The sequence below is a fragment of the Silene latifolia genome, chromosome 7 (assembly GCF_048544455.1).
Source record: "Silene latifolia isolate original U9 population chromosome 7, ASM4854445v1, whole genome shotgun sequence".
In the NCBI taxonomy this organism is placed as follows: domain Eukaryota; kingdom Viridiplantae; phylum Streptophyta; class Magnoliopsida; order Caryophyllales; family Caryophyllaceae; genus Silene; species Silene latifolia.
Genome location: NC_133532.1, coordinates 118,180,815 through 118,190,995, shown reverse-complemented (window position 1 = coordinate 118,190,995; position 10,181 = coordinate 118,180,815). Strand labels below are relative to the sequence as shown.

The window sequence follows — 10,181 nt, the reverse complement described above, 5'->3', positions numbered from 1 at the left end:
CAAATGGGAAAGTTTTGATTCCTCCGCTTTTCATGCATAAAGAAAGGAAGCTAAAAGTATTTTATATTGGATAATTCGGTGGAACGAAATAGCTTAGTGTCACTACGATACAAAAGATAAGTATTTGAAGTTTACAAATTCTTAGGAGAAACAGTCTTTCATTAATGTTACTGAGAGGCAGACCCGTCTAAGTCTAGACGCTCTATGTGCAATGACACTGGGCCTCAAAATTTTGGGGGCCCAATTCGTTTGCTTGTTTAGAAACATATACTCCCTCCAATTCGCTATAATGTTCCCTATTTCCCAAAACGGATTATTCAGGTAATGTTTCCCTTTCCTTTTTTGGTAACTTTTTCTCTTATTTTATTCATTTATTTATCTCTCCAATAATCAAACCCCACACAACTCTTTTACTCCTATTTTATTACTTTTCTTAATGTTTTGGCCTCACAACTCCTTATTTAACTCCTATTAATTCATCTCTCTCTCCTAACACCAACCCCACCTTTGTCCTTTATTATTTTATAATCATCTTTCTTAAGTATTGTGTCATATTGATATGGGAACATTATGATGAATTGGAGGGAGTAATTGTTAATACAATTGTTAACATAATATCAACTCCTACTTTGAGCATTTTTGTTTTTTTAAAGTCGTAGGGCCCACATTCTACTAATATATGTAATCACTTTTTTTAGTGTAGTTTTCTTAGATACATCATTTATTTTTTCAATAATTCATAGGGAGGGGCTTTAATTGTATTCTATTTTTTTTCCTTTCTTATTATCTTTGGTAAAATTTGTGGCTCCAAATTAGTTTAGCACAAATTCTTAAGAGAGACGGTCTCTTAAAAGACTTACTGTTATTTTAGTATGTAAACTTCATTTCAATATTTTTAGTTGACTTTTACAATTTGAGACTACTACCCTTAAATCCCTATTACATTTGTACTATCTTTATATGATCTCGACAATAAATAAACTATTGATTTCTAAAAAAATATGCAGAACTAAAATAAAAACAATTTTTGATATTTATTTATATGAAACAGATATTTGTGTCTATGGTAAGAATAATATTTATTGTATACTATATTAAAATTTGTGGGTAAATGTCGATTGTCTTTAACTAAAGTTACAATAATACGGGCCTCATATTAAACTTTTGAACCGGGCCACCGAAATCTCGAGGACGGCCCTGCTGAGAGGTCTCTCTCATGAGATTTGAAGTTTGGCACATTGTTCAGAGTACATTCATCTTAGATACGAGTACTGGGTTAACTTCAAAAAAACAGTGTTACTCACATATTCTGATACAAAAGAAAAGGATTTGAGGTACGACATATTCTTCACCGACCACCGTAAATGGGAGGTTCGGGAAAAAAAATAGACAGAATAATAAAATGAGATCGGAGATGCGTGGGAGCTTTTTATATCAACAATTAACATACAAATAATTAGTCTGATTCTTTGTGAACAGTTCTGAAATGCGAACACACACTGTAAAAATTCTGAAATACGACGATAAAACACTGATCAATCAGTATGCAGAACAATAACCAACAATTTGAATCAATAACAAATGAAACATCAAAATAATAAGTTCGGAGACCGTTAAGCAACCTGCTACACGACATTCTCTCACTCTTCACACGCCCAGTTCAGGGCCGTCTTGGGGTTTTGGGGGCCCTTGTGCGAACTCTAAATATGAGGCCCTATATAACATTTTAAGAAACAAAATCTTAAAAAAATAGGCAAAAAAAGTCCATAAATGTTGACACTATCATTCATTGAACCTTTAATGTACTCCATTTATTTATTCTTTCCTTTAGTTTGATTTCTGGCCTAAAAAATTGGGGGCCCTGTGCAGCCGCACGGGCTCAAAGACGGCCCTGGCCCAGTTACCGAACTTTCCCTTCATCACGGAACAAAACACTAAATAAAAAATACAGTCAGTAACACAGCAAAGTAAAGTACGATAACTTCACCCAAAGGTTGTTTCCGGAAACTCAGACTATTAATCAAAACAGCCAAATTCATATTCACCATCAGACATATAGGCCATGTTGTCAAATTCATATTCATAATCCTCACCATCAGAGTCATCCTTGATTTGTTCTAATAGTCTCTTCCCTAAAATTGCCCACCAATCGATGTGGGATCATCATCTGACATATCGGTCATGTAGTCAGGGTCATATCGATAAACCTCGTCATCAGAGTCACTAATCTCAGATGTAATGACCGGATAGTTATAGTCATCGGTGGAGTCATATGGACGCCTAACGTCCTTAATTTGTTCTAATAATCTTTTCCCTAAATTTCCGACCAGTTTGACGTGTAAACATGCACGCAGGTCAAGAGATTGAAGATGTGGACACCCTTCAAGGACAGCCGTTAGACCATCATCTGTCAAGCTATTTCCAATAAGCTGAAGGTGGCGTAGTTTAGGCATGCTTCCTACAATTGCCACTGCCTCAGAATCACACGCGCTATCACGACTTTTTGAACATACATTGTTCAATTTAAACACTGTCAGGGAAGGACAAGCTTTAATAATTGGAACTGCTTTTTCATGTGGAAAGAAGCAACGAGTAAGTTCAAGTTCCTCCAAAGAAGATAGGCTTTCAAGTAATCCTATTAAAGCCTCTTCAGATATGTCATAACATTCTGCAAGCCGAAGGCGTTTAAGTTGAGTCGATCTGCAGTAGGAATGAAGTTAATTTTATCAAGCTCATTGATCTAGATTCAAGTTCAGAAGGAAAAAAAAAGGAATCAGCGGTCTCACCCAGGGAAAGCCAACAATCAGTAACAACGATTAAACAACCCAAGTCGGGTCATTTCGAGCTTGAAAATTCGGTCAGATCGCGCAAGGTCGGATATTTCAAGATTGGACCATTTTCGGTGTGTTGTTATCAAGACTTTGGATCAAGTCAAATTTGGATGGAGGTCAGGTATGGGTTGGATTATTTGAACTGGTTATTCAGGTCGGGTCGGCAAGTCATATACTCATATTAGCTTATAGCTGTTCATGGGTCATCCCGCCCATTAGGCCCGTCCGTTCAGCCCGCTTATTACGTGGGCTTGGACAAGTATTTTTTACTCGAAAAATTAAGAGGGCGGGCCAAGCACAGCCCACCAAGTTAAATGGGCAGTTATGGATAACAAGAAAATCTCTTGGGCCGGCCTATTAGGTCCGTTTACTATTTAAATCCTTTACTTTTCCTCTTAACATTCTCAAAGAAAACTCTATCAATTTTATATGGATATGGAACACTAAAATAATACGTAAATTATAAAGGTTAAAATATAACGAAAATATTTATATATCGGGTACCCTTATATATTTTAATTAATAAAACATCTCCATTGAAGTTTCGTGTTATGGCCCATTAGCCCATGGGCTGCCCGACTTTTGACTAAAGGGCGGGCAAGGGCAATGATAATTGACCCATATTTAAGGCCCGGCCCGTCCACTAAGATCTTAAAGGGCAACTTTTTCCTTCACAGCCCGGCTCATGTCCGGCCCAAGCTCGCATTTGAACAGCTCTATAATTAGAGCAATCCAATTTATACAAGATTTCAAGCCCCGAACCGCAGACGTTGCCGAATTTGACCAATTTTCAATACAGGAAAATAAGTCCGAATATAACCACAAACAGTCCGTCTCATTATAGACGATTACTATCCGTCTAACCGTCTATAATGAGACGGACGGTTTGGTTCACAAATTCTCATTATAGACGGACACTATCCGTCTACACAAATTCTTATTTCAGACGGGCTGTTTTCCCGTCTGAAATAAGACCGATAAAATGTTGCCATTTTTTAAGAAAATGTAACCATTTAATCCCAAAATGTTATGACTAGAGGTGTCATTTTTTACCCTGAAAATGATGTCGAAAAATAATAGTAACATGTTATCAGAAAATAACAACATTTTATTGTAAAATGATGACATGTTACCCGTCTTATTTCAGACGAGAAACAGCCATCTGAAGAAAAACGGACTGATCCGTCTATAATGAGAATTTGTGAGCCAAACATAATGAAATGTCGTAGCAGCAGACACTGAATTTTGGTACCAGTTATTCTATAATTTGTAAACTAAAACAGGCAATTACTAACTCAAACAAAACCATTTAAGAACAAACCCTCCGTCCCAAATCATTTGTTTACCTTTTATATTCTCTGAGACGGAGGGAGTAAGAAACAACATACCGATTCGCAAGGTGGGAAACAAACAAATCAGTAGCAAAACCCACGATATTGAGATCAATTAAACCACCAGCGCTGCGATCAACGGCATCGTTCATCATCTCGAGCAGCTCGTCATCCCAACGCGGTTCGTCGAAGGTGTTGATATGGATAGTCTGCCACATGTAGGGTTCTTTGCACAAATTGTGCCACAGTTTGCACACAAATTGAACCCTCTTATAAATTTCCAAAGGCGTTAATTTCATAAGAATCATCAGAGTTACTTCGCGCGGTAATTCTAACCAATTTCTGTAATTTTCCGCGGGTGAATTGGAAATCGCCATGGATTTAAGAACTTGAATTACTTCATTAGGGTTTTGAGTTGTCGACAGTCTATTTCTTTGTATGTAATTCCCAAACACAAATTCTCATTACAGACCATTAGACGGGGATATCCATCTATAGGTGTATACGGCTAAATATTTCTTACTTCAGTTCAGTTCAGTTTTATTAAGTTCAGTTCAATCCAGTTAAGGTCCATTAAATTCAGTTCGGTTCAATTCAATTCAGACAATTTTAATCCAAAAGAACGGAGCTTAATAAATGTCCTTTTAACTTAATTGATAGATATTTTTTTTTGGTACATATGAGGGGCACAGCCCCGATAATTAACTAGTTGCTACTACACGGGGGGTAGCGACCCCAAAAATGTCTTCTCGAAGTAGAGGACGCAGCTCATTAGTAGGAACTTCCAAGTGTGTCGGGATGGTACTCGAATTGACTCCCATATTCGCTAGATAGTCAGCAACTCGATTAGCTTCCCTGTAAGTGTGTTCTAGCTTCACCACCCATCCCGGTTCGTGTATAAGATCCTTGCAACTCTTAACAATGTACTTTAAGCTGTTGCTAACTAGCTGTTCTTCAAGGACGAGCTTAATGCATGGATTATTGTCCATGTGAATCAGAACCTTTCTTAGACCCAAAACTCTAGCTCGTCTCAGGCCGGTGAGGAGAGCCAAGAGCTCCGCTTTCATAGACGTACAGAAGCCGCATGAAAAATAGTAAGCTGTGACAAAGTTACCTGTCTCGTCTCTAAAGATTCCACCTCCACCAGCTGGCCCTGGATTACCCTTCGATGCGCCGTCCGTGTTGAGTAACATCCACTCGTGGGGTGGAGGATTCCAACGGACGAAAATTTCAGTATTGGAACTTCGTGACTCCGGTATAAATATGTCATATCTATCCAAAGCTTTCTTCGTGACTTCAAATTGTTGGTAGAGGAATGTTCTCGGGTTTAAAGGATTCTCGCTACTCCGACCAAAAACAATATTATTCCTCCATTTCCAGAGCCACCAACATGTTAGGGCGAAGTACATAGGCCAATCGTGCACTGAGGTAAAGACTTCATTACTTGCATTTGTTGTCAGCCAATCAACGAAAGGTGTATCATAGAACGAACTGCAATTAACATCGATCCCTACCTCGTCCCAAATTTGTTTTGACACCGGACATGACCTCAGCATATGCTCGGTTGTTTCCTCCTCTTCTCCGCATCTAGGACACAACGGGTCATCACCCATGTTCCTTATGACGCGATTTACATTGACCATTAGACGACCATGGGCCGCGAGCCAAAGGAACATACGGACTCTCTGCTGGACTGGAAGACGCCAAATTGTGCGCCATATCATTGGATCATTTTCATCCGTGATAGGCTCTTCCCGTAGGTAACCTAAAGCCGATTTAAGAGAGAATTTACCTGAAGACGATCCTTGCCAATACAGTGTATCATAAGCCTCGGTGTCATTTGTAAGCGATATGGACGCTATTTTTTGAAGTAAGCTTTGTGGTAAAAAGTTCGAGAAAAGGTCCCATTTCCAACCTGATTCCTCGCACCACATATCACTCACTGTGGCGCCAAGTATATCATCTGGAATAGTAGAGTTCGTGTGATCGCTCAAACAATCCCCATCAACCCACGCATGATCCCAAAAGAGAGTCCTCCTTCCGTTACCAACAGCCGTAGCAGCCCCTCTGACAATGGTGCGTGATTGAGAGACTATCCCCGCCCAAACATTCGACATATTATTCCTAGGCTGGAATATATCGATATCACATCGTCTGTCGCAATACTTAGCTCTCAAGACCCTCGACCAAAGACTTGTTGGTTCAGTTAACACCCGTCATCCGAGCTTAGTAAGGAAGGCTGCGTTGGCCTGGCGAGCAGATGTAATACCCAATCCACCTTTCGACTTCGGTTTCTGCACGTTTTCCCATGAAATGAGGTGGATAGATTTTTTATTTTCATCACCACCCCATAGAAATCGTCTTGATTTTCGGTCAATGGAATCGCAAATAGACCTAGGAATTTTTGCCGATTGCATACTGTAATTAGCTAAGGTGCTCAAAGTCGATTGGACAAGTGTGGTTCTTCCCGCTAAAGATAGTCTCTTCGAGGACCAACCCGTAAGCCTCTTATTAACTTTTTTCTTCGAGGTGAGCAAAAGTGTGCTTAGTTACCCGTCCATTAATCGTTGGCATATCTAGATAAGTACCCAGGTCTTCCGTTTCATCAAAACCGAGAGCACTGCATACCTTGGACCTCACGGCTGTCTCTGTATTAGAGGAAAAGAATACCCGTGATTTCGCTTCACTGACTTTTTCCCCCGATGCATTGCAAAAAATTTCAAGAACGTAACGCATCACGATGGCTTGTTCCTCCGTAGCTTCCCCAAAAAGGACCATGTCATCCGCGAAGAATAAGTTAGTTATACACGGCCCATATCGACAAAGAGCGACGGGATTCCAATTTTTGTTTCGACAATCAATCAGTCACCATAGCATATTTCTCCCATTCGCCATCAGAGAGGGCTTTGGACAATCGTGCAGATATCAAACCCATTGCGGAGAGAGTCCCGCATAGTTTGATCCCTCTACGCTTGCACCCCGACCTGCAACCAAATTATCATCAGAGTTACAATATTTTGTTAACATTAGAATAAGGTACTTTCTATTTTCCAATTGGTCTACAAACATATGATTTTTGTATCAGTTGCCGCAAAATCTATCAAAGTAGTCATTTTTTTAACAGGTCCTACATTAATCACTAGAGTAAGCATCTCACCACATCCCAAATCCAAACAGCTGACTAAACCCTAAAAAATCACCACACCAATCAATTAGCCGCGTCTTATAGTTTGCAAGAGGTACAATCAGAATGGGGCATTCATTAATCAGAGCAAAAACCCATCTAAAAAATGGTCGATTCGTTGTACTGACCTAACAAATAACAACCCTTACTTATAATCTCATAAATCATTCAATTAAATTATTGCGAGTAAAAATGGTGTTTAATTAAACATAACTAACATAGATTGTAGGATCAGTATTATGTTATTTTTAAACATGATTCAAGTGAAACTCAATATAAACGATTAAAAAGGGAAAAAAAAGACATACATCAATACAATGGTGGCTTTAACTCGTCGCTGTCGGAGTAAAAATGGTGGTGCAGTGCGAGAATGAGGGTAGAGCGCATCAACGTAACAACTTATGTAGGGCGCGAGATATAAGGTGGTATCAATGGTGATTGAGGGTGGTGATGGGTAGGTTGAATGAAAGGAGGAGGTTGAGACTTGGGAGTGCCAAGTTATGAAAGAAAATGGACGGTCATGTGAAAAGGAGAAGTTAGGGTTATCTATTGATGAGAACACTATTACATCGGTTATATGCTAAAATCGATGTTAATGATATTTTCTTTACATCGTTTTCTTTAGATAATCGATGTAAATAAGAAACTGCACACATTTGACATCGGTTTTTGTATGAACCGATGTTATTTATGAGCAATTACATCGGTTTAGCTAAAAATGATGTTATTGGGGCGATGTCAATAGGACTAATTGTACTAGTGTTCTTGGTCTATGGCTTGTTGTAATTTCTCGAGGCACATAACGAAAAGGTATGAGGAAAGGGGGTCTCCCTGCCGAACCCCTCGGGAGGGGCTAAATTGCTCTGTAGATTCTTCGTTCCATAAAATTCGCATTCTAGCTGTAGTGACACACTCCATCACAACGTCAATAAGTAAGCCCGGAAAACCCATGTCTTGCATTGTATCCCGGATAAAGCTGGATCCATCTTAGTCTATCGTAAGCTTTTTCGAGGTCCATCTTAATCGCCATTATCCCTCTTTGACCTTTTTTTCTTCCGCATTGAGTGAATAGCTTCCTGGAAAATGACAATGTTATCCGTAATTTGCCTACCCGGGACAAAGCCACTTTGTGTTTCAGAAATAAGCCGCGGCAGGACCCGTTTGATCCTATTGGCTAGAATCTTGCTAATGATTTTGTACGCTACATTACACAAGCTAATGGGACGGAATTGTGTTATAAACTCGGGAGTATCAACTTTTGGAATAAGGACTAGGTGGGTATCATTTAAACCTTCCGGCATCCCCTTTCCTTCGAGAGCTTTAATTACCATATCACAAAGAGATGATTCCACTAAATGCCAGTTCTTTTGATAAAAAAGCGCTTGAAATCCGTCAGGTCCCGGGGCTTTAAGCGCTCCCATATTGAAAATCGCCCTTTCTATTTCGGCTTTAAAGAAAGGTCTCGTCAGCCAATTCCAGTCGCTATTATTAAATTCTTGGAAAATGTCCCAGGGAAGGAAATCATTAGCTCCAGGACAAGGAACATCAGTGTATAAACTCTTAAAATAATCTATCGCTATTCTCTTGACGGCTTCTGGATCCTCAGCCCAGTTTCCATCAGCCTGTTTTAATGATGTTATTTTGTTTCTCCAACGCCTAACGAGAGTACTAACATGAAAGAAAGCGGTATTTCGATCCCCGTCTTTGATAAAATCGAGTCTTGACTACTTCTGGTACCAAAACAACTCTTCTCGGGCTAAAACTTCGTCCATTTCTTTTCTTAGTTTTGCTTCTAATTTAATTAAATTACTTCTCCTTGCTTGTGAAAGAACCCGCTGACAGCCTTCTATGCGCCATTAATATCTTCTTCTGCTTAAAAATATCCCCGAAAACTTCAGAATTCCAAGACTGAAGTTTACGTGATAATTGCTCTAGTCGGGATGGGAAATTCCCATTATCGGGCCAATTATCCTCGACAAAATCCGTAAATTTTTCATGGGTCAACCAGCATGCTTGAAAACGGAAGGGTCTATTGACTGTATTGAGCGGTGCGAACCCATTCGGTGAGATGAATAAAGGGCAATGATCTGATTGTATAACGGGAACATGACGTACCATGGTTTCTTCAAATAATTCACCCCATTCAGCGTTGCAGAGTGCCCTGTCTATTCTTGCACTCTGCCTTGTCTCGGCTGAATTGCCTCTTGCCCAAGTATGAGTTGGACCGGTAAAAGCTAATTCGATGAGGTCGCAATTTTCGATCCAATTATTAAAATTCTCGCACCTTCGAGCCATATTATAATCTCCACCGTGTCTTTCAGCTAATGATCGGGTTTCATTGAAATCGCCCGCCAATAACCAAGGTCTATTGTTCTGTCTCGCAAACGACTCCAGTTCCAGCCAGAGAGCTCGACGATTATGGGGGTCCGGGCTAGCATACACCGCTGAAAAGAACCAAGGAAGTTCTCCGTTCCGGGAAATTTCCACTGTAATATATTGTTGGTGCTCTACTACTGGGTTAACTGAAACGACATTTTTCTTCCAGTACAGCCATATTCCCCCGCTAAAGCCAATTGCGTTAACTCGGGAGTGACCGTCATACCCAAGGATTGTCGCTAATTTAATTGCATGATCGCCTCCCATATGGGTTTCGACTAAGGCTAGGACCGTAGGTTTATAAATCCTTACTACTTCCTTAATCGCACTAATTTTATTCTTACTTCCCGTACCTTGAACGTTCCAAACCATATACGTAATATGGGGAAGGTTGGGAGTTAAATTCGGGATTCTTGTACTCATTAAAATGGGTAGAGAATCTAAAGATGATAGATAGGC

The 10,181-nt window shown here is 39.8% G+C and overlaps 1 protein-coding gene across 1 annotated transcript; it reads right to left on the bottom strand.

The window, feature by feature from the left end:
* Nucleotides 1-1,971: 1,971 nt before the first annotated feature.
* Nucleotides 1,972-4,619, bottom strand: LOC141591298 (putative F-box/LRR-repeat protein 23). Its single transcript, XM_074411624.1, has 2 exons — nt 4,220-4,619; nt 1,972-2,700 (listed from the first exon to the last, which is right to left on the bottom strand). Exons 1-2 carry the CDS (start codon nt 4,537-4,539, stop codon nt 2,133-2,135), a joined length of 888 nt encoding a protein of 295 aa, XP_074267725.1. The 5' UTR covers nt 4,540-4,619; the 3' UTR covers nt 1,972-2,132.
* Between the last annotated feature and the right edge of the window lie 5,562 nt (nt 4,620-10,181).

Bases quoted from the DNA above. Each gene is read 5' to 3' on its own strand.
- LOC141591298 (XM_074411624.1), bottom strand. From the start codon at position 4,539: ATGGCGATTTCCAATTCACCCGCGGAAAATTACAGAAATTGGTTAGAA. The intron at 2,701-4,219 runs GTATGTTGTTTC...TTCCTACTGCAG, and splicing joins GTTTCCCACCTTGCGAATCG to ATCGACTCAACTTAAACGCC.